Below are 23,296 nucleotides of genomic sequence, written 5' to 3' on the forward strand. Positions count from 1 at the left end.
GGCTGCCTGCTAAAAATCTGTCAGCTCCGTGGCGGCTGAGTGTTTTGCTGCCTGCATCGTGACTTCAAACAGTGCCTGACTGATGGGGTCTGTCCTACACGAAAGCCCCTTTCCTTGGGTATTTTTGGTACTGGCTTTCGGCGTATTAAACCCAATGCTACTTAACCCTACTCCAGTAGTTTCCCACAGTTCTAATGTGTCATGAGGTACGTAACAGCTGCTGGAAATGTAACGACGTTGAACGTACTGGAGCTCAGATGGAGTCTCCAGCAACTTGAACCTACTCTGAATAACACCTTTAAAAACAGCAATCCACACACATTTCTCGTGACAATAGGAAGGAGAAAGCCAATGGTATTTTTCAGTCTGTCTTTTCTCACCTAAGCCACCAAGGGGCAGCGTAAAGGCTGTCAGCGTGCAGGCAATATTCCAGTTTGCCAGAAAAAAAAAAAAAAAGGCCTTCTATTAAAGGGCAGCAACCTTCTGGGGGCGTTTAAGCGGTGTTCGTATACTTGGAAAGAAGTTATGTATGGGGATAGTATAGCTGTATGCACGTGTATATATATTTATAGATATTTTGAAGATAGCGCAGCCATTATTTGGGCCCTCAGTTTCTGGAAGGGTGTAAAATAGGTGTCGTGATATAGGGATGCAGCTGTGTGTCATTGCTGACATGCAGTCACCACTTGGGGGTGTTTGCACCGGCCTCCGGAGCCTGTGGTACTTCTCAGACCCAAAACAGAACAGCAGCAGCTTGTTGGGCTTTGCTGTTTGGGCAGTTTCTTTGAAATTTAAAAGCAAGCAAGCATTTTGCTGTGTTTGGGGCCTGAGGAAGGAGACTGAATGTGTATGGTGAGAGAGGGACGGCTTTTCGTTGAGGGTGAAAGATGAAAGAATAAGAACGCGTGGCTGTTGTGCGTGCACCCGTTTGCTAACAGCTTTAAGTCTGCTGCTCGTTGCAGAGAGCTACACATCCAAGAACTCGGAAGATGACGATTCCACAAAGGAGTCGAAGCGCTTGATTCGAAAGCGTCGGCGAAGCACAGACGACTACTCCGAGGAGGAAGGAGAGGACGAGGAAGACGAAGAGAGGCCTGTCCGCAAACGGCTGAACCGGATCGAAACAGACGACGAAGACAACTGCGAGAACGCGAACGACGACGCAGAGAACCCCGCTCCTGCAAACAAGCTGCCGGCACCCCAGGCTCCTCAAGACAACGCCAAGAAGCACTGCTACCGGATAGAAAGCGACGAAGAGGATGACTTTGATAACGTAGGGAAAGTAGAGAGCCCTTTGGACTACAGCCTGGTGGACTTGCCTTCCACCAACGGACAGAGCCCAGGTAAAACCATTGAGAACTTGATTGGCAAACCCAGTGAGAAGACCCAAGCCCCCAAGGACAGCACAGCCAGCGCCAGCCTGGCGCCCAACGGGACGGGGAGCGGGCAGGAAGCGGTAGGGCCGGAGGAAGACGAAGACGAACTTTTGAGAGTGACTGACCTTGTTGATTACGTCTGTAACAGTGAACAGTTATAAGACTTCCATTTTTGTGCTAATTTATTCCACGGTAGCTCATACCAGCGGGCCAGTTATTAAAAGCTGTTTTATTTTTCCTAGAAAATTCTCCACTACAGTATCACTTTTTAGAAGCAAGAATTTCACCAGTCCTGCAGTCTTTCTGTGAAGTGACCAGTTTTGAACTTTGAAGAAGAATTGCTGTAAATTCCCTCTTCCCCCCCTTCTCCTTCCAAGTCCATGGTCCTGGGTAATTTCACTCACAAAAACCTTATAACAACAAGAGATTTGTATATTTTTGACTTTATATTTCCTGAGTGCATACAAATTTGTGGAAATGGGTGGCCTAAGAAAGCATTCCAAATCGGTCAGGGCCCAAACCGGAACTGGGGTGGGTTTGGCTCACGGGGTGGGGGGATGCAGAAGCACTTGTGCTTTAGCTTTTTCATATGAGATATATATTATATTTAAATGTTCACAACTTAGATTACAACTTAACAGACAGTCTCAAAATTAATGTCTGTACTGTCGCATTTTGTGAGTTGTAGGTTAACATACCATAGCTCATTTTAGTAATCACCTTCATGGAAGCAGTTTGATTTTAATACTGGAGGCAAACAGAATTACTAGAGGCCAAGAAGGTACCATAAACAAGAACTCTGCTATCCATTATGACTTGCAGACTTTCCTAATAAACATCCTTTAAAGTGTTTGTACAGTAAAGTGTACTGTAATGAAGTTTTTGACAGTCGAAACATGCTAGCGATGAATTTACGAGGCGATCTCACGCATAGCCCGTCAGACGATCTTCGATGCACGGTGTCTAGAGGGAGGACGCGTTGATACGAAGTTAGTCTGTAAGTTGGAAGGCATCTTGACGTGCTGCAAACGTTGACAGACAAAAGAACCCTGCAGTAGCTGCCTGGCCACTTGAGTTTCACCTTCTGTCGGAGTATTCTGAACGAAATGTGTTTGTACAAACTGCGTTGACCACAGAATTACAGCGCATCAAAGGATTGAGGGATTTTCAAATAAACCGTGACTGGTCCATTCATGTCCTTAATATCTACTTCAAATTGAAGTAAACAAATGGAACAGTTTTCCTTTTGGAGGTTTTCTGTTTGGGGTTTGTGTGTGTTTTTGTTTTGATTTTACTTATCTGCCTGGATGTATTAGCAGGTTTTGAATGTAGTGTTGGCCTTTGGCCATTAGAATTTTCTTAAAATACATTTTAATAATTGCCATGTGACCAACTGATTTCAAGAAGGCAGTGTTTCTGAGAGAAAACGCTTGACTCCAAGACATCTCATCACCTTTTGAGTGGGCATGAAGTGATATGTGCTTTTATTCACAAAAAGTAAGAAAAAAAATGGATACTACAAAAGAAAAAAAATATCATGGGGCACATAAGAAAGAGCAGAGCTGAAATTTGTTTTGGGTAGCATTGAGTTTTCTCTTCGTTCTGAATTAAGATGCAGGCTGTAGCATTTGTACGTGTTGTAGCACACAGACAGCTCAGACAGATCTGCCAAGCGTTGAAATCCAAAAAGGTCACATCTATTAATCCTTTCGCTCTGAGATTTGGATTTTTGACTGGTGTTTATGTCCGTTGCCGGCAATGGATGCACCAAAACTGCTGCTGCCACTGAGGAGTGAGTTCTCCTTTCCTGCCCCACCTGATTCCCTTCCATTGTATTGTATTTACTAGTCAGTCATTGAGCACTTCTGTTTTCTTGTGATGAAACCGGCATTAGGCCTTTACTAAATACCTCTCTAGAAAACCTAGGTCCCAAACACCTGCCTTCTGGCCTTGGGAGTCTTCTTTCTGTTACCCACCTCCCTCTCCACGAGTTCGGCCAGAGAAATCACTCTCTAAATGAATTCAGTGCCATTAAGATGAAATATTTTTCCACCTTACCAGCTCTTCACAGTTTTCATGAGCAGACATTAAAACAGGGTCGTGAAAAGCCACAGAAGTTCAGGACGTTCTTAAAAGCGTTTGTAGCATTTGGGCTCCCAGAGCATTTGTCTTTGCCTAGGCGATGCCTAAATGTAGTGCTTCTGCATGTCTAATATACTCGTGTTTTGAAACAAGCAAGAACAGATGGCTTCCACTTTTTAATGTTAATAATTGCTAAGCAGTTTTAATATTCGCAGTGCAAACTGTCTGATTCCCATGCAGCAACCAGCGATTTCTCATTTCTTCTGGCAGTGCCATAATCTGTTCTGCTGCCAGATGGAGCCTTTCAGTTGTCCGATTGGTGCTGTAGCGAACATTCTTGCTTGTAGAGGCAGCCCAAACGTTAAATGATTAGTGAGCAAGTAATAATGCATGTGGGAAAACACCAAGGAGTTAAAACACCAAATTTAGAAACCGGGAAAAAATGGAGCGCTGCGTTAGGGAGCGGTGTAAAAGCAGGAGAGGCCAGGAAGCAGAAGTGGAGCATTGAAGCTTACATCGGGAGCGCCGAGTTTTATGAATGTGGGAAGACACCTTGTCACGAGGTTTTACTGTCTGTAGGTCGCTAGGAAAGCCAAATCTTTGGTCTTCTCAGAAGCCACCTTTGAAACCTGAGAGAGCGTCGTCCCCTGGGATCCAGAGTTCTCCCTTAGGCTAGTTTGTGCGAGTGAGATCTGCCAAAACGTCCTAGAAAGGCTAACGTTTTAAAACTTACCTTTTCTCTCCTTTCTGAGGCTTGCTGCTTGCTGGGAAATGCGCGATCTGTTTGGGAAGTTGTCGTTTTCAGGCCTGAGGCCAGCTGGCTGCCACGCGGGGTTCGTGCCGTTGCGTTACGTGTGTGGGGTCGTCCTCCGGGTGTTTCGGTGTCTGCACCTTGTGCTCTTCTGTCCTCGTCCTGCGATCAGAAGTTAAATGTCTGAAGTTTGAGCTTCAAGTAGCACTGGAGAGGGGAAGGAACTGTAAATGCGTGGGGAGCGGGCGTCGTCGTGTGCCACAAAGCGGCGCGACGCCGGGTTGTCATCCCGCACACAGCTCGTGGGGTTGAGACAGAAAGCGCGTGGCGCGGCCGCCCTGCAGTAAGGAACGCGGGGCGGTAACTGAGCCAGAAGGGTGCCAGAATTAAGAGCTCAAAACTTCACCGCCGTTGCTGTCTTTAGTTATCAAATCTCCTAAGCCTGAGCATATTTTTGATTTAAAAATGGAAAACAACATCACCAAGCTACCAAAACCCCTTGGTGTTGAAATCCTGTAGGAAGATCGGTGCTGAACAACCAGCTCTGAACCCTGATAGTTTGCCTTTGTACATATTAATTCTGTTATAGAATTAACAGCATCTTCCTGATTTTTTAATGAAAGGATTGCTCTGTTCTACCAGCACTTGAGAGAAACAGATGCTTTTTTTTTTTTCTAAATTGGTCACCTTCAAGATTTCTTTGGATTAAAATGTCTCAGTCGCTCTTCGTACAGTGGGAGCTAAAGGCCTGGGGGGGACTCGTTGTCTGCTCGCTCCTGATTTCTAATCGCTGTCTGAACGCTTTGTGAGATATCTTACTCAAAGAACCTCAAGGCAAAAATGTATGTTCCCAAAAGAAAAGCGTATGGTAGCGGTGCACTTGTTCCGATTTATCTGAATATTCATCATTTGAACTCTATGGGTCTCTGGATGCTGCAATCATTTAGTGATTTTAATAGTTCTCTGCCAGGGTGTCCCTTACCTCTCTTTTCAGGCGCTTACAGCTTGGTGTTCGATGCTCTTCAGTAGGAAGGCCTGGTCTCAACTTCCAAGTAATTGTTTCAGGTTACATATTTTCACAAACTTCTTTTATGAAAAGTAAATTAGGATTTTTATTATTTTTTTTGTGGCACCCGCTTTTTTAATTCACTTTGTACACAGTAATCTAAATAAATGATGGCAGTAATCCCAGTCCCCAGACCCGATCTGAGCAAGAGATTTGTGTCATCTAGGTCAAAACGGCGCTAGGTAGGCGCTGAGGGTTGGTTTGGTAGATGTGCAGTGACTACTACTCACAGACTCGTGTTGTGGATGTAATGTGCAGTGCGCACCCGTGGTACCTATTCGCATTTGAAGTATGCTTCCAATTCATGGGGTATATAAAAATCCTTTAACGTATAAATATAGAGAGAAAATAGCAAATACCTTAATACAGTAACTTTCTGGAAAACGAAACGTGTTGAATATGGTGGGGGAAACTCCAGAAATTCATGTGAGAAGAGCACAATTCTGCAATTCCTAGAGCATTTAAAACCTCTGTAGGAGCATTTAGGACTGTGGTCTGAAATAAGGACGTGCAGGACCAAGCCCACGTCTCCCGGTTGTCTTATTTTTCTTCCTCCCCTTCTGTAACAGGTGGGGCAGGGACTAGATCGCTTCGAATGCTGTAAGACAGGAAATAAAAAATACATCAGAACCAATACTTATTTTTTTTTTCCAGCATATACCGATGTAAGAAAAAATTCTAAATGACTAATTTTTGATGCTTTATAGAGTTGGGTACCCAGTCTGAGCCCTCACGGAAAGCTCTGGCTTCAGAAACGTTTCTGAGTTGAAAACGATCTCTGAAGCTGGACACCCGGCAATTGGGGTGTTGAAGATTGCTTGTCATTTCTGAAAACGTGCATCACTTATTGAGCTCTTATTTTAGATTAGGTGTAACTAAATGAGGTAGTTCCAAACGGCAAAAAACGTGTGCTTGGGAATTGATTGTCCCAACGCTTCAGAGTAATTTAACTTATTTTGTATATTGCAAAAGATGTATATTGCTTAGTATGACACTTAAAAAAAAAAAAAAAAAGATTGTGTACAGCTTCTGGAGGAAAGAATAGAACACTCTAAAGTAGATAAGAAGTTTTTATAATTGAGTTATGCGGTGTAAAGGCTCCAGATGTAACTGCAATTAAAAGTAAGTCCTACCACTTGGGTTTTTGACTATCATTTTGTAAATGCTGGCACCCCGCCCCTGAGCTTAGGAGCAGGAGAGGGGGCAATATAGCAGTTAGAGAGGACACATGCTTAAGGAAGGCAGGTGTGTCTGCAAATATATCTCCTATTGCTACATATAACCCCAAAGGTTACTAACGAAAACTGAAGGGCGGAGCCGCTCTAGTCCTTCGGTTGGTTTACTGTTGCACTTTGCAGCACTTTGTGTATAGTCAGTCTCACTGGTTCCCCAGGTGCAGACCGAGTCGGCTTCTCCTGCTGTCGGAGCGCTCTTCCAGCGGCAGCAGGAGGCGGGGAATGGGTGGAGGGAAGCGGAGCGGAAAAACGTGGATGCAAACCCCCGCAATTTGCAAGACGGGTCTTGGACAGGCCCCAAATCTGCTTCTGACTTGCCCTTTAAAGACTGTATTTCAAAAGGAAGGTCTCCGTTTGAGAGACTCATCCCGACGCCCTCCTCTTCTCACCCTGACCTTCAAAGCAACAGGAAAAAATCTACTCACGGCCTCTTCCCTTGAGGGAACCGTTCCGCCAGCGCAGCGTGGATGCGGAGGAAATTAGGATCGGTCCGCAGAGAATCGTGGTGGCGGCCGCCTTTGGGGACGCTGGTCAGAGGCCGCGCAGTTTGCTTTGTTGTTCGCTCCTCTTCTCGTGTCCCGCACAGCTAAACTGATCAGTGATGCTTAGGTTAGTCTGTCAGAACCTGACTTCAATGATTCCAAGGGGATAAAGTCCTACTAAAACACGATAGGCCTAGTTACCAGTGCACCATTTGTTAGTTAGAGCAATTAAAAGTCCTTAATAGATACTAATCTGCTACTCGAGTTAGTGGTAGAGAAGGAGATCAAGTCATAACTCTACGCCTCGTTTAGTTTTCCATGTCATGCTCATTATATGGACTCTAAAATCTTGTACAGAACCTTATGCTATACTCATTAAAATGGTACTCCCCCCCTTAATTGCATTGAAGTGATTCGGTTTTAATGCCAGTCGGGTTGCTGGTTTCTCCCTGTGTTGCACAGCCCTCCCTGAAAGACCCGCAGCAGCCCCGAGGTGGTGTTCGACAAGCAGAACGTCGCTGTTCTCAGCGTGCACGACGGGTCTCAAATAGCGCAGAGGTTTAGGCAGCTGCTGGACAAACGCTGGGTGCGTTCACTGCCCCTGATAGTACAGATGGGGTTACTTGCTTGTAGGATGATCCTCCAGCCTCCTGTGAGAATTAGATCCAAACTGCCAGGTAGGTCTCTTAGAAAATAAGGTTATTAAGAAATTTAAGAGATACTTACACGAGATACAGTTTTGTCTTACTCCTGCGTGCTGTTTGCATGGTCTCAAAGAAAACCTTGGGTTCCTTAAAAATGGTCTCGTTCACAGTTGGCCTCCTTTTTGTTTCCTTTCTCTAGAGAGTTGCCACAGTAAAGTCCCACAAGCTGAGCTCTTCGCAGAGTTTAACCCGTGCGTTTCGCGAGTCCCGAACCTCGCTGTTAAATCCCTTCGGCTGTGGCTTGCCGCAGCAGCAAAGGGAAAGGACCGAGGGGACGCACGCTGCGTGTGTGGGAGGGGGGGGAGATGAGCTGAAAAAAAAAAAAAACAAAACTGGAAGCGTTCTTCTCGTTGCACATAAATCGGGTGGTGCTTTCACTGTCTTCCCCCCCCTCCCACCGCTAGCACCGCACGCACGCGAAACACAGAATTAAAACTTTTCAAAATGGAAGTCACGGTGGCCTCAGTGCTCAAAGGGTTAACTGCAGTTTAATAACAGCTAATGTTTTTAGATTTGCAGTACACAGCTGTTTAAATACTGTATTCCTTGTAAATGAAGTAAAAAGAAAAAAAAAAATGTTAAGGCTGGTGCCAATATTTTTGTTAATGAATTGTTCAGCGTTGTCTCACTACAGTCTTCTGGTCAGAACTCTTTGTGTATAAGCTGGGCCTGAAGCCATTTTATAGCTTGTAGGCCTAATTGTGTAACTTTTCTTTCATAATGTTTTTTGTTATAATATCTACTGTCATTTCTTTCATATAAATATGACATGTAAATTGTCATAATAAAAACAAAAATTGAAATAACTCGACGTACAAAGTATAATGTGTGTTGAAGCTGCTGCCTATCCTTGCCACGGGAATGGAGAATTCGTGTTTTATCTCGATTTTGTTAAAATTGAGTTCTCCTTTCTCTGACCTGACGACGGGGAAGATCTGATGGACTTGTTTGTGCAGTGGTGAAGATTTTCCGTGTGTGTGCTCTCTGCTCCGTGGTTTTTGCATCCAGCTTCAATGATGTTGCAGGCAGCTGACAACGAACGGCAGCACGGACGGAGTTTGGCGTTTGCCTCACGCTACAACACTCGTTGTGTTTGCGGTGGAGCGACATAAACGCTGCAGTGGGGAATTCTTACGAGCTGGGCTCTTTTATTTAGGCCGAGACGTGTAGAACCACTACATGCCTGCCTGCAGAGAAGCACTAAAAACGTAAGTGTTCTGACACATGGCTATGGCAGCGAACACTGTTAACATGAAAAAATCAGGGAGATAGGCATGAATTGGGAAAAGGATGACTCCTCTCCGTGCTAATCACTGAAGCCCGTCAATCTTATATTTTTTTTCCAGTGTCTGGTTATAGTTAACCTCCTGTATGTCCCTGTAGCGATGAGAAATTGCTGTGAACCGAATCCTCTTGCTGGAAATGAAATGCCAAAATTTTACATTTGCATTTTTAACAGCCTCTGAGCGTGATTCCGATCATCTTGCAGTAAATGCTGAAGTCTGAACCGGCCACCCCGCAGCAGGCAGTGCCGTGTAGTCAGTTAGGGAAGAGAAACGGGCTCCATCAGGTGGCGAGTCCCGCGGGGTGTCCTAAGACGTCCTGCACCACCCCAGGCCGGTACCTGCCTCTCTCCGCTGGCCCTAAACACAGCCCCGGGCTGCCTGAACCACTCCTGGACATCCAGTGCTCAGGCATCAGCGTGGAAGTGGATCCCGAGGTGCTTTTTTAAGCTCTTACAGCTGAGAAAAAGAACTTTTGAGTGGCGCCATTCTGGTTCGTTTGTGAACGTAAGGAATGTCTGCCTACTCACCCCAAACTTCAAGACTTGGCACTGGGGTATAAAGTATCTGGATCTTGTGAATTAGGAGAATGTGGCTTTCTGCTCCTCCTGAAGCCCTAGCCTCAAAAGCAGCTTCCCGATCTGGGCTTAAACCATGCTTTGTCCTGTCTTCCTCTGGAGGAGTGGTCTGCAACACGAGAGAAACTCATGTTGGTGCGCTGGAGGAGAAACGAACTCTGTATTGCTCCACCGCGGTGCCTTAATTCAACCTGAACTGTTCAGAAAAATTAACCTAGAGCCATCTGAAGGAGTTGTCACATGATTTCCAGCTGGCTGGAGGAGAGCTGAGGACTCTCTGTGACTGACATAGGCAGGAATCAGCAGCTGCACGAGCAGAAACGTTCATTTGTAACTGCCAAGTGCGGTGAATGGGTGTTTTCACACATTCCATCTCACCCTATGTTGTGGTTTAACCCGGCTGGCAGCTAAACACCACACAGCCGTTCGCTCACCCTCCCCCCTCCCTCTCTGGGATGGGGGGAGAGAAACGGGAAAGTGAAGCCTGTGAGTTGAGATAAAGACAGTTTATTAAGACAGGAAAATAATAATAACAATAATAATAATAATAGTGATAATGATAATAGTATTAACAATAATAATGTGTAAGAAACAAGTGATGCACAATGCAATTGCTCACCACCCGCTGACCGATGCCCAGCCTATTCCCGAGCAGCCGGCCCCCCCACCCCGGCCAGCCACCCCTATATATTGTTTAGCATGACGTCAGATGGTATGGAATACCCCTTTGGCCAGTTTGGGTCAGCTGTCCTGGGTCTGTCCCCTCCCAGCTCCTGCTGCACCCCCAGCCTGCTCGCTGGCAGGACAGAGCAAGAAGCTGAAAAGTCCTTGGCCTGGTGTAAACACTGCTCTGCAACAATTAAAACATCAGCATGTTATCAGCGCTCTTCTCATCCTAATCCAAAACATAGCACCCTACCAGCTACTATGAGCTACTTAACTCTGTCCTAACTGGAACCAGGACACCCTACCACCTGCTGCAGTCTGGTCTGTGTTTGTGGACAAGTTGTAGGATTTCGTTTCCAGATGAGCACTTTGGTAATTTCTTGGCATGACGAACTTGAAGATGGTTTCCTCATCTACTGCCACTGGCATTTTATTCAATCTATTCTAGCGATGTTTAAATTTCACCTCATTGTGGAATTTTCTTTGATTTCTGTCAAGGTGATTGTATGAATAACAACTATCTGCATAATCAGAGTCCAAAATGGGTAGGAGTGGTTGAGGAGCTTTCCAAAGCACTCAAAAGGCTCAGCGTAGAAGAGCCGCGTATGTTCTCATTCCCGCTGGCTTCTTCACACATTTTCTTTTTCCAGAATGTGCCGCTTCGCCTCTTTGCTGTCCAAGATTAGGACTAGAAAAGTCCAGAGAAGGAAAAATGTTCAATGATTTGAAGGAAAAGTTTTTCAGTGTTCAAGAGGATTTGGATAACTTTTGGTTAGCCCTGAAGTGGTCAGGCAGTTGGACTTGATCTTTGAAGGTCCCTTCCAACTGAACTATCCTATCCTATCCTATCCTATCCTATCCTATCCTATCCTATCCTATCCTATCCTATCCTATCCTATCCTATCCTATCCTATCCTATCCTATCCTATCCTATCCTAAAGTTGAAGACATAATTCTGTTAATAATCTCTGTGTTTGTGAGATGCTGGGTTTGCACACTTGAGTAATTAACTCCTTAAAGTAATGAAAGTGAAGGCTACAAACCATGGTAGCAGGCTGACAGTTGCAGGGGGGTCTTCCTGAACATGTTGCCCTGCTGCAGCTGATGGATTTGCCAACCTGAAGAGCTTTGTCTGTTGAGGATGAAGAGAGCTTCACAGCGGTTCTGTCTCAGTGACAGTTTTCAAGAGATGGAGACAGCTCCATTGCTGCGGATTGAAGGCGGTGATCATAGAACCACAGAATCATTAAGGTTGGAAAAGTCCTCCAAGGTCATCTGGTCCAACCACCCCCTACCACCACTGTCACCCACCAAACCATGTCCCCAAGCACCACGTCCGACCTTGCCTTGAACACCCCCAGGGACGGTGACCCCACCACCTCCCTGGGCAACCCGTCCCAATGCCTGACTGCTCTTTCTGAGAAGAAATGTCTCCTCATTTCCAACCCGAACCTCCCCTGGCACAACTTGAGGCCGTTCCCTCTGTTCCTATCACTGGTTACCTGTGAGCAGAGGCCGACCCCCAGCTCCCCACCCCTTCCTTTCAGGCAGTTGCAGAGAGCAATAAGGCCTGCCCTGAGCCTCCTCTTCTCCAGCCCAAACCCCCCCAGGTCCCTCAGCCGCTCCTCACAGGACTTGTGTCCCAGGCCCTTCCCCAGCTTCGGAGCCCTTCTCTGGACACGCTCCAGGGCCTCGATGTCCTTCTGGTAGTGAGGGGCCCAAAGCTGAACCCGGCACTCGAGGTGCGGCCTCACCAGAGCAGAGCCCAGGGGGACGATCACCTCCGTGTCCCTGCTGGCTGCACTACTCCTGATACAACCAGGATGCCGTTGGCCTTCTTGGCCACCTGGGCACACTGCTGGCTCATGTTCAGGTGAGCATCCAGCAGCACCCCCAGATCCTTTTCCTCTGCACAGCTTTCCAGCCACTCTGCCTATTTACTCACCCTGCCCTGGTGTGAGCCCTGCTTTTTGCTGCAATAGCAAAAGCCATAAAGGCAGCTTTCTGCAGAAGCAGCGTGAATCCAGGGGAAGAAGCATGGGGAACGGCCCTGAACACCCCAGGCACCCCAGAAAACACACTGCCACTGGCTGTGGCCCTGTGGTGGCTCCTGAGCACAGCCCTGCACCCACACCACCACCCAGCTGAGGGAAGGCTGGTGTGACACCATTCCTGCAGCTCAGGCCCTTTCATTTTCTTCTTCATGTGCCTCTCTCAGACACTGCGGTGCCAGCCACCCTCCGAAATTCCCCTTAGAGCATGCGGGGATGGCTGCTGAGAAGCACCTCTGTTGATTTATTTTTGCCTTTGTTAGCAGCCCAACAGAGAGACCCATGGCCCAAATCATTCCTGATGTGAATTGGAGACCACCTCAGCGCCATGTTGGGGTGCCATGATGACACAGTTCTGCAGTGACATGGTGACATGGTGACCGACACAGTGACACGGTGCCATGGTGACACGGTGCCATGGTGCCATGGTGGCTGACACGGTGACATGGTGATTGACACGGTGACATGGTGACTGAGATGGTGCCATGGTGACTGACATGGTGACATGGTGGCTGACAGTGACACAGTGACACGGTGATTGACATGCTGACACGGTGCCATGGTGCCATGGTGGCTGACACGGTGACATGGTGATTGACACGGTGACATGGTGACTGAGATGGTGCCATGGTGACTGACACGGTGACAGGGTGGCTGACACAGTGACACGGTGATTGACATGCTGACACTGTGACATGGTGCCATGGTGACTGACACGGTGCCATGGTGGCTGACACGGTGACACGGTGACATGGTGATTGACATGGTGCCATGGTGGCTGACATGGTGACATGGTGACATGGTGGCTGACATAGTGACACAGTGACTGACACGGTGACATGGTGACTGACACGGCGCCATGGTGACATGGTGACATGGTGCCTTACATGGTGACATGGTGCCACAGTGACTGACGTGGTGCCATGATGACTGACATGGCGCCATGGTGACTGACATGGTGACATGGTGACACTGTGCCATGGTGGCTGACATGGTGACACAGTGACATGGTGATTGACACAGTGACACGGTGACTGAGATGGTGCCATGGTGACTGAGATGGTGCCACGGTGCCACGGTGCCATGGTGGCTGACATGGTGACACGGTGCCATGGTGGCTGACATGGTGACATGGTGCCACAGTGACTGACGTGGTGCCATGATGACTGACATGGCGCCATGGTGACTGACATGGTGACACGGTGACTGACATGGTACCACGGTGCCATGGTGACTGCCGTGGTTCCACGCTGACTGAAATGTTGGCTTGCCATGGTGCCATGGTGACTGCCACGGTGCCCGGCACGGCGCCACGCCGCTCCGTCCCCACGCGGGCGCTGAGGGGCGGCCCCGCTCCCCTCAGGGAAGGCGGGACCGGCCCCAAGATGGCGGCGGCGCCGCTCCCTCCCGCACCATCGAGTCTCGCGCAGAGGGGCCCGGCGGCGCCCGGTAGCTCCGCGCCTTCCGCTTCCGCAGGCGGCTGAGGGAGGAGGCGGCGGCGGCGCCATGGCGCTCCTCAAGCGGCTCCCGCCGCCCGCTCAGGGCGTCCGGCACCGGCAGCCCGACACCGAGGCGCTGCTGGCGGGGCGCTCCCTGGGAGCCGGCACCCTGTACATCGCCGAGAGGTGCGCGGGGACCTTGAGGGGGGGGGGGATTTGTGCGTTGGTACGGGGCAGGCGTTATTTAACCTGCTGCAAAACGTGATCCCTGGGACACGAGTCCTGGGAGGGGCGGCTGAGGGAACTGGGGGGGTTTGGGCTGGAGAAGAGGAGGCTCAGGGCAGGCCTTATTGCTCTCTGCAACTGCCTGAAAGGAAGGGGTGGGGAGCTGGGGGTCGGCCTCTGCTCACAGGTAACCAGGGATAGGACCACAGGGAACGGCCTCAAGTTGTGCCAGGGGAGGTTTGGGCTGGAAATGAGGAGACATTTCTTCTCAGCAAGAGTGGTCAGGCATTGGGACGGGTTGCCCAGGGAGGTGGTGGGGTCCCCGTCCCTGGGGGTGTTCAAGGAAAGGCTGGACGTGGTGCTTAGGGACATGGTTTGGTGGGTGACGTTGGTGGTAGGGGGGTGGTTGGACCAGATGATCCTGGAGGGCTTTTCCAACCTTGATGATCCCACGTTCTCTAACCTCTTTATAATTATTTTTAAACTCCCCCTGATTCATACATTTCAAGAAGCCAGCTGTTGTTAATGAATTTTCGGGTTTCCTTTGCATGTTGAAAAGCACTCTCAATACGCGATATTCCTGCAGCAGGAAAGTGGCGTTAGAACAACGCCGTGACCTAGAACTCGCGCCGAGCAGTGAGCTGCCTGCTGACTTTGACTCCGAACCACCCCTGCTGGAAGGGCTCTGGAGCCACCAGCACTTGGTGCTGTTGCATTCCTCCAGGAGAGGAATCTCCCCGGAATTCCAGTTACTGCTGTGCCGCAGACAGAAGGCCTTCTGTTCGCGCAGCAGTTGCCCTCAGTTCTTATAACACCGAGTTTCCTCCGAACCGGATCTCAAAATGTTGTGTGAGGTGCCTGCGAGTCCCCCAGCCAGCTCCCACATGTCTGGGGCACGGCGCGAAGCTTTCACCAGCGTCCCAAAACGCCAGCGCTTGCAGGAGCGCCACGCAGGGGCAGAACCAGAGCCCGGAGCACAAAGAGCCTTTGGGTGCACCTGCTGCCTTATCAGAGCGTGGAAAGCTGCCCCATCGAGGTGTGGGGGGGAATTCCTTGCCCCCACTTTACCAGCTCTTGCTTTCCGCCCGGTTTCCTGACACCGGGAGCCTTCTGTGGCCTTCTCATCGGTTTTATTGCCTCACTTTCTGCTGCTCCGTACTTGTCTTTGCTCTCGCGCTATCCTAAAATACCCTGAGGCGGAAGAGGCGCATGGGGACCGCTGAGTCAGCACCTGGCTCCACAAAAGGAGTGTTCTCTACCCCAAAAAAACCCAAAGCGTTTCATAGCTTGAGCAGCACGTTACGCTGTGGGATCCCTCAATTACTTTGGTGTCACTTTGCTTCTCTGCAGGCGTGACTCAGGTACCTTTGATTCCTCTATCACTTTCTAACTTCCTTTTTTTTTTTTTTTTTTTTTCCCCTTTTTCAGCCGTCTGTCTTGGGTGGAAAACTCCGGCGTCGGGTTCTCCTTGGACTACCCCAACATAAGCCTGCACGCCATCTCCAGGGACCTGAGCGCCTTCCCGTGGGAGCACTTGTACGTCATGGTCAACGCCAGCTTTGAAGGTGCGCCCAAGGCAGGGTTCCTGCCCGCTCGGAACGGTGCCGTCCCATCCTCCAGAAGGGAGACATCTGGGTTTTAAAACAAATTTAATTTATTTATGCTTCGTTCGAGTGGTATTTTCTACTTTCCTCTTCGTTTCCCTAAAGGATAATTGTTTTAAAGGAAAGTTTTCTCCTTGTGTACAATCAGTTTATATTCTTCTGTATCTCGGCACGGGGCTAGGAGCAGGTAGAGCCACTGCAGCCTGGTTCTCTGCTCTCTCACACTTATTTCAAACAATTTTGTTTGGCTGCTGTCTCCCCGTGATTCCAGTGCTTACGTATCGTTTTTGCCTTAGTGAATTTCTGCCACCATTGCTTCCCTCTCCGGGTTTCATGAATTCCTGCTGCTTCCCATCAGCCTGGAAGCTTTTTCATCCTGATTTGCCCTTAAAAAACAAAAAGACCATAGCTCGTGTTACTGAGCCTGATGGATCTTTGTACATTTCCAAAAAATGAACCTTTTGGCCAGTCGTGCTCTTTACCTGCAGAAAACAAGCTTTCGATTTCTTTGTGTGCTTGAGGGTATTCTCTATTTTTGATACGTCAAATCTTTTATTCTGGTGGACCCTTTAATATCTTTACTAAGTACATCATAAACTCCACCACATCAGTTGGAGAGCAACAAGCGTTCAGTCTTCAGCAGGCCTCCTTTCCCCTTCCTCCCACTGGCTGTTGTAGTTAAAGGTTAGAAGCAGGCCTTTAATTTTTCTTTAACTAATCCATATGCTGGAAGTACTGTCAGGAATCTCAGGAGCCAGAACTGTTTTTACGCTATTAATATTTCTTGTTATTTCCTTCTGTCGTGCTGCTAATATTCTCTGACAGTCTATTATTACAAAGATTACAACTAATATTCTTCTTCCTCACTTCTAATTGTATGCGTACTCTGAACTGCACCTAGTGTGAAGAAAGATGTCGCTTCCAACTTTTAATTCACTTTGATAAGCATTTGAAAATTTGAAACTTCTCCTGTGATAGTTCTTGTCTATAAATCCTTACCAGATTGATTGTTTTCATTATTAATATGTATTTTTTTTCTTATTTTTTTAACTGTGTGAATTCTGGCTACAGTAAGTCTCCAGCTAGGAGAAACCCAAACATTTGGTTTTCAAATCTCTCCCTGCCCTGTAATTTTTAGCTGCTGAGTTAAATCCAAACCTCTCCACTTCGTCAGCTGCAGGAGTCTCGATTTCGTAGCTGGGCAGGGTACATTTTGTTCTTCCTCTGGAAGTTTCTGCTGTGCCCTGTGTGTTTATACGCTTCATCCTCATGCTGTTCGTAGCAAAAGGCAGTCGGGGGTTGGCTTCCCTGAAAACAAAGCGCTGGACGGAGCAGCAGCGAGCTGAGCCTGTGGATGTCAGTTGGACGAGGACTGGGGAGCTTCCCTGGGTGCTTTATTTTTGGGGTACAGGCTGGCAGCTTCTTGGCTTCTCAATGTGCTCGGCATTGCCAATTTTGTGTGTGAGAAAAGCCGCTCTTTGTGGAACAGCCTCACTGTATTCTCCTTTTTCTGGGGAAAGCAGTTTTGAAGCTGTCATTCAGTGACCCCAGCCACGAAGCGATGAACTGTGGCCATCCTCTGCGTGGATTTTATATGTACAGAAATCAGAACACCACCTTGTTGCTTAATTATTCAAGTACGTGGGGCACAGAGGTCAGGAAGCGAGGTTTTACTCACAGTTGTCTGTATGCTCTGAGCATACTTTTTACTCACCACTTCGCTGGCTTGCTAAGAACGCGAGAAATTGGGTGCTTCTGGAAATGTCAGACCCTGGGAGGGGCCAAACTGGAAGCTTTAGGGATTATTATCCATAAAAGGATTATTATCCATAAGGATTATCCATAAAATTCATCTGTGATTTAAAATATACATATATATAATCTATATCTTAAAGATATCTAGATACAGATGCATAAAGATTTGTTTAGATATAGCTAGATAGCTTTGCACAGATAAGTGATAATGATTGTGAATTGTGGTTTTGAGTAGGGCTGCTTTAGCAGTGATCGGGTATGCGTTTGGGTACTTCAGGAGAACTCAAGAGAGGGAAATCTAGAATCCTGGAATCATAAATCAAGTCTGTGTGTGCACTGTGAATGCTGTGGAGGTGCTGTGAGAGGACCTTGGGTGTCCGCAGTGTGTTTTTTTTGTGCCTTTCGTGGGTTGTGTCCAGGTTTCTGGTTTTATTCTCTAGAAAGAATAAACCCGACTCTTCTGGACAACATAAACATGCTTCTCTAACATCTGACTTTCTCTAAAGACGAGGAGACGAAAGAGGCTCCCATGGCCGAAGGGGAGGAGGAAGACAGCGACGATGATGTTGAACCGATTGCGGAGTTCAGATTTGTACCGAGCGACAAATCGGCCTGTAAGTGAAGAGGGAAATCGTGTGTTAACTTTGAGGCCCGATTGCTGGGCTGAAGCTGTAGTGCTGTCTGTAAGTGAAAGATGTCGAGGTACAGAGAGATAAATGTTGTGGTTCTGCAGTGTCCTGGTCTAATTGCTCCATTTCTGTCTGCTGAGAGGAGCAAAGTGTTTTAACTTGCTCGAAGCTGGAGTGTTTTGAGCAGCAAGGAGAATTCCAGTGCTTCATAACTGAGACTTTTGAGTATAAACACGACACAAAGAATCTTACAAGTTCTCTGCAACTGTGTACGTATTTGTTTTGTGCAGAGCTTGCCGTTGTATCCAAGCTTTACGAACCTTAGGGATCCTTGCAGGATCTAGTACATGAGGTGGTAACCACAGACGGGGTTGTCCAGAGATGAGCCTCTCTCTAACCTTTATCATCAGTGAAATAAAGGAGGAGAGCTGTTCAGAGGATAAAGCACTTGGCTAGATACAGGAAATCTGATTTCTTCCTAGCCTGGCTGCTTGTTGGATGATATTAAGTACGAACTCAGTGGGTTTTGGTAAAGGAATACTCTCAGTCCCTCTGATCCCTCAGTCCAGGACTTCCTGCTTCTTGTGGGGTCTGGCTGGAGAAACAAAGGAGTTTTTTCACGGCAGCCAGCTGGAGGGGAACTGTCAGCATCCTTCGTTCAGCCGCGTGCCCACAAGGCAGTTCTTTTCTCTTTCCCCAGTGGAAGCCATGTTCTCAGCGATGTGCGAATGCCAGGCTCTGCACCCCGACCCAGAAGATGAGGATTCGGACAACGATTACGAAGGGGAGGAGTACGACGTTGAGGCACACGGTTCGTAAGAGTTGTTTCTCTCGGAACACCTGGGACACGTGGAACTTCTCGTGGTATTTGTTGTGAGAACGTTTTGATCTCGTAATGTTTTTCTTCTTTATTGCTCAACTCGCCTAAACAATCTTTCTGCTGCAGGCACAATGTAAAAATTCGGAAATCTCCAGAAAATCTCTTAATTTAGCTGTGGCAAATCACTGGAATTCAGCAAAAATGATGTTCTCATTTTCGTAAGCCCATGTATAGGTACCAGCCTTTCCTGTTCCCAGGGAAGGTACCAGCAGCAGTTCAGTGCCCGTGCTGCGGCCAGGTCGTGTCACTGAATATCTTCTGCTACCGGTGTGAGCAGCTTTTCATCTGTGAATCTGAGCACTCCTGGCCTAGCTGTTGTCCTGCTTGCTCCAGGCTTGGTTCTGATAAAGATAACGGTGTCTTGCAGAGCTGGAGCAAGGCGACATCCCGACCTTCTACACATACGAAGAAGGGCTGTCGCATTTAACCGCAGAGGGCCAGGCCACCCTGGAGAGGCTGGAGGGCATGCTGGCCCAGTCTGTCAGCAGCCAGTACAACATGGCTGGGGTGAGGACGGAGGACTCGATACGGGAGTTTGAGGGTAAGACGCTCTTTGCTCTTCCTGAAGAACATCTGAATGCAGTGGCTCTGCAGCCTGCCTCGTCCCTAAACACCAGGGCTGAGCAGTACCGCACGCTGCAGGCTGAGAATTCGGTTTGCAGGGTTCAGTATGGATTTGGGATCTTGGGAATACAGTGCAACAGATTTCAAACAAACAACAAAAAAAAAACACCCTACCTGCTTTTCTAAGTCAGCTTTTTGAAGGATGCTATTTCTGAATGCTGCTAATTAAGTGTGTATTTAAGGAGTAATATTTCTTTTTGGTGGAAAGGTTTCTAAATTTTCCCTTTTTTCATGCTGCTTTCACCTGAGTAATGTATTTTTAAATTATTTTATATAAATCTCTGTTTTAGAATGGCCTGAAATCTTTTAAAGGATTATTTTTTGAAAATGATGCAGCTGTTGGGGATTTCTAGCTATCCCCTTGCCTAGAATAGCTAAAAGAATTATTTTTTTCTGATTCGTGTGGATGGATGATTTTTTTAAATCTTACTTCCTTTGTCAGTCGTTTGTAGGTTCTTTTTGTTCCACAGCTTTGTGACTAAATTTTATATAAAGATAACTTTAGGTGGTACGCTTGTGTTTGTGCAGTGCCCTTCATTAGAAAATTATCTGGCTTCTGAACCCCAACATCTTGAAAATTGAAAAAAAAAATTGAACAGCAAGTATGTCACATGTCTCAGAGCCACCTTCATCAGCTTTATTAGCCATCCTGATCTTATTTGCTCTGGTACGGCTCCTTGGTTTCCTGCCCTTATTGAAGTCCCCAGGGCTGCTCAGTTTCAGAGTCGCTGCTCTTTGACGTTGCAGCGCGGGGCAGCTGCTCCCTTCCTCAACTTGATTGCTGAGAGCTGTTTGAGAAGGGGATCTGGCTGCTTTCCATTTGAGCCTAACTAAAGCTATTAAAAGGAATCACCATTTGTTACACCGAAACTTCATAAAAAAAGAAAGAGTATTTAAAATCTGGTATTTAAGTCCTTTAATAAGACAGAGTGAGATGTGGGGACGTCTTTCAGGGACCGGCTGATGCAGCTGGAAAAAAAACCACAGAATTATGAGCACATCAGTGTTTCTTAGAAGTTCAGCCAAGGCGTTTTCTGCTCTGGTGATCTCTTGTCAGCAGAGGGCACTCGCTCTCTTCCGTACGGTAACATCCCCTTGCAAGCCTGCAGCGTTGAGCGGCGCTGACTTGTTTTTTGCAGATCAGATGGAGGTGGACATAGCACCAGTAGTCGCGGGGCAGTTTGAAGATGCAGAAGTTGATCACTGAGGAGGACACGTGCTGCTGTAAGTTCTCGTGTCTTCTGAGACCTTCCACCTCTAACGTGCGTAACGCAAAGCGGTCGCAGAGCTCCTAGGGGAAATGTTTTGTGGTATCAGAATGACGGCAGTTGAGAGAAGGAAAAGGTAGCTGTGGTTATTGAAAGCGTGGGAAGTTTTCAGTTATCTGTCTTGGAGGTGTCCAGAAGTGCCCCACATCACCCCACGTGGGTACGGCTGCCTGCAGGATGGGTCGGCCCGTGCCAGCGTGCCCACTCGCCGACCACCGCCTGCACTGCTTCGCTGCCGTCATTGTCGCCCCAAGATATCAGCATTTCCTTGCCGGCTGGGTGGGAGAGGACAAGGTTTGTCCTGGGCCTGTGTCCGTGGAGATGCACAGCGCCGCCACGGCGGCGCTTCTTCCGCTTTTCAGCAGTGCCTGCCTCGCTCAGAAGTGAGACTGCCAGCTCCTGGGTTGAAGCGAGCACAGAACCGGCCCGCTTGAATGCCAGAGAACGAAGTTGTGGGGCAGGCAGCCAAAAGCTGGGGCGGGGAGGAAGGAAAGGGCACAAATAAGAAGAAAGATAAAAAAAAAAAAGAGTGAAAATGGGTCAGAAGTAGTCAGAGGGAGATTATAGCGTCGCTGAGGAAGGGGCTGTGGTCCCTGAGAAAGGCTGTGGCGGAAAGATGGCGTGTATCTGCTCTCCTCCCCCACTGCTTCTTTTCATTTGTTCCCGAACTCTTGCAGTTCTGAAATTCTCCGAGTACATGCTTACTGATCCCAGTCACTGCCAGTGGTCCTGTTTGTTCTGTGGTGTCAGAGCTCTTGCAAATAAAGTCGAGGTACTGGTGGCCCTGTACACATTTTAAAACGAAGGAAACTCTTCAGCTCTAGATGCGGTGACTCTCGGATACTGCATGGAAAGCTTAGCTCTGATGGCTTTGTCTCCAAGATTTCTGCCCATGGTTTTATGAAGATAAAAATAAAGCAGCCATTTTTAACAGCCATCTGTTAAAAATTCAAATTCGAGGGCTTGTTGTCCTGGTTTGAACTTAGCAGGATTCAGGAGAGTTGCTGGCTGGTAGCAGCTCTGTAAGGAACCTGAAATGCTGGTGGAAGTGGCGTTGGTTGATCTCCTGGCAAAGCAAGTAACACGTTCTGTCCCAAAAAGCTTTGGTCGGTGGGATTCTTCCTGCACCTTACTCTGTGCAAAGCAGGTGATTGCGCAGGGCACTCTTTTGCTTGCTGCTAAGCTGGTGCTGGTCACAGCTAACGAGCTGATCCTCATTAGGGCGGATCAGGTGATCTGCAGGTGCCACGGCAAGCGTTGCACTGAGGCTGCCGCAGGTCAGGAGCCGATGGGTTTGGTAAAAGTAACCACCGGCCTGGCGCTGTTGGTGTCATTTAAGGAATCTCAAAAAAAACCCGCAGCAAGAACTAAAAGCGTGATGTTGTAAGAACAGCTCGTGGAGGTCGGTGTTCATCGCCCCGCTAACAAGCGTGAGCACAAAGACAGCTTGGTTCTGCACCATCAAAATACGGGGCAAGGAGGGAGCTGGCTGTTATCCTCTCGGAGCAGCTCAGTCCTTTTGGCTTTCTGAACAGCGAAAACAATCGATGCTTAGAGAGCACTGCGCTCCCTGCCTCTGAAGCAGTGCCCTTGCGGGCTGCTCGTGTCGCACGTCACCGCTCGTTACCCAAATGCGATGTGGCAGCTTCCCACTGAAGCTCCTGGAAGACTCGCTGGTGGTTGGGGTGGGACGTTTCCACTGGTCTCGTGACGCGTGGCGTTTTGTCCCCCGCATCACGAGGCTGCAATGTTCTGACCCAGGCGGTGTGTGGCGGCGTGACGTGGTGCCCTGGCACAGGGATGCAGCTGACTGTCCGTGCGTGCTGCCCTTAGCTGGCCCGAGTTTGGGTCTGTCAGGGGCAAAGGTGCTCGATCCTCCTGAAAATTAGTGCGTCCGAAATAAAGTGCTGTCCTGTGGGTAGCTACTATAACGATTAATAATCGTTTCTTGTAATGCTGCTGATGTAAACGTGGTGTCTTGTATCTTTCAGATTCTTCTGGTGGCACTTCCAGAATAAGCTGTAAAACTGAAGGCATTGCAGTGACTGTCGGGAGTTAACCTTTCTTTTAATGACCTATGCTTAGACATCTCGGTCTATACATGCTTTTATAGATGTTTAAAAAAAAAAAAAAGGGGTTGACATTTGTGACCACTATGGGGTTATTTAAAAAAACACACAAGTAATAAAACCTCTCCCGTCTAACATAAATGGGGCTTGTCGGGGGTGATTTCAAAGAAGCCTTTGTAGGAGTTCTAGGACTGCAGAAATACAACTGTAAGTAGAACAGAGTTTTAGATTGTCCTAGAACTTCCCATATTTTTGTACCTGTTCATTGAGTAGTGGAGCGGAATGGAAATGTTACAGAGCTCAGCTGAAAGAAAATAAGGTCAGACGTGGATGAAAAGCAGAGCTCAACTTAATACCCCTCAAGTAACTGGTATCAGTTCACTGTTGTCCCTTCCATTTGTCTGGGAGCAAAGTTTGGGTGGTAGAGACGGAATAAAATCTGTAAAGTCCTGAAAATGAGAGCTGGTTTGTGTCTTTGTATTAAATGTTAACAGCACTGTTAAATAAACTAAGATTTTTGTATCTCACA

The 23,296-nt window shown here is 47.8% G+C and overlaps 2 protein-coding genes across 3 annotated transcripts in view; both read left to right on the forward strand.

Moving 5' to 3' along the window:
* RSF1 (remodeling and spacing factor 1) overlaps positions 1-8,502 on the forward strand; it is a 61,439-nt gene extending 52,937 nt beyond the window's left edge. Inside the window, exon 16 of one of the 2 annotated variants that reach the window (XM_066989974.1) lies at positions 963-8,502. In XM_066989974.1, the coding sequence (XP_066846075.1) occupies positions 963-1,537 (575 nt within the window). In that variant the 3' untranslated portion in view covers positions 1,538-8,502. The remainder of the gene's footprint in view (positions 1-962) is intronic. The other variant, XM_066989975.1, reaches the window with a different exon arrangement.
* Positions 8,503-13,705: 5,203 nt separating this feature from the next.
* CLNS1A (chloride nucleotide-sensitive channel 1A) lies at positions 13,706-23,296 on the forward strand. Its single transcript, XM_048055176.2, has 7 exons — positions 13,706-13,899; positions 15,367-15,503; positions 17,804-17,911; positions 18,627-18,737; positions 19,174-19,347; positions 20,570-20,654; positions 22,690-23,296. The coding sequence occupies exons 1-6, from the start codon at positions 13,781-13,783 to the stop codon at positions 20,635-20,637; spliced, it is 717 nt and encodes a 238-aa protein (XP_047911133.1). The 5' UTR covers positions 13,706-13,780; the 3' UTR covers positions 20,638-20,654; positions 22,690-23,296.

The sequence above is a fragment of the Anser cygnoides genome, chromosome 1 (assembly GCF_040182565.1).
Source record: "Anser cygnoides isolate HZ-2024a breed goose chromosome 1, Taihu_goose_T2T_genome, whole genome shotgun sequence".
In the NCBI taxonomy this organism is placed as follows: domain Eukaryota; kingdom Metazoa; phylum Chordata; class Aves; order Anseriformes; family Anatidae; genus Anser; species Anser cygnoides.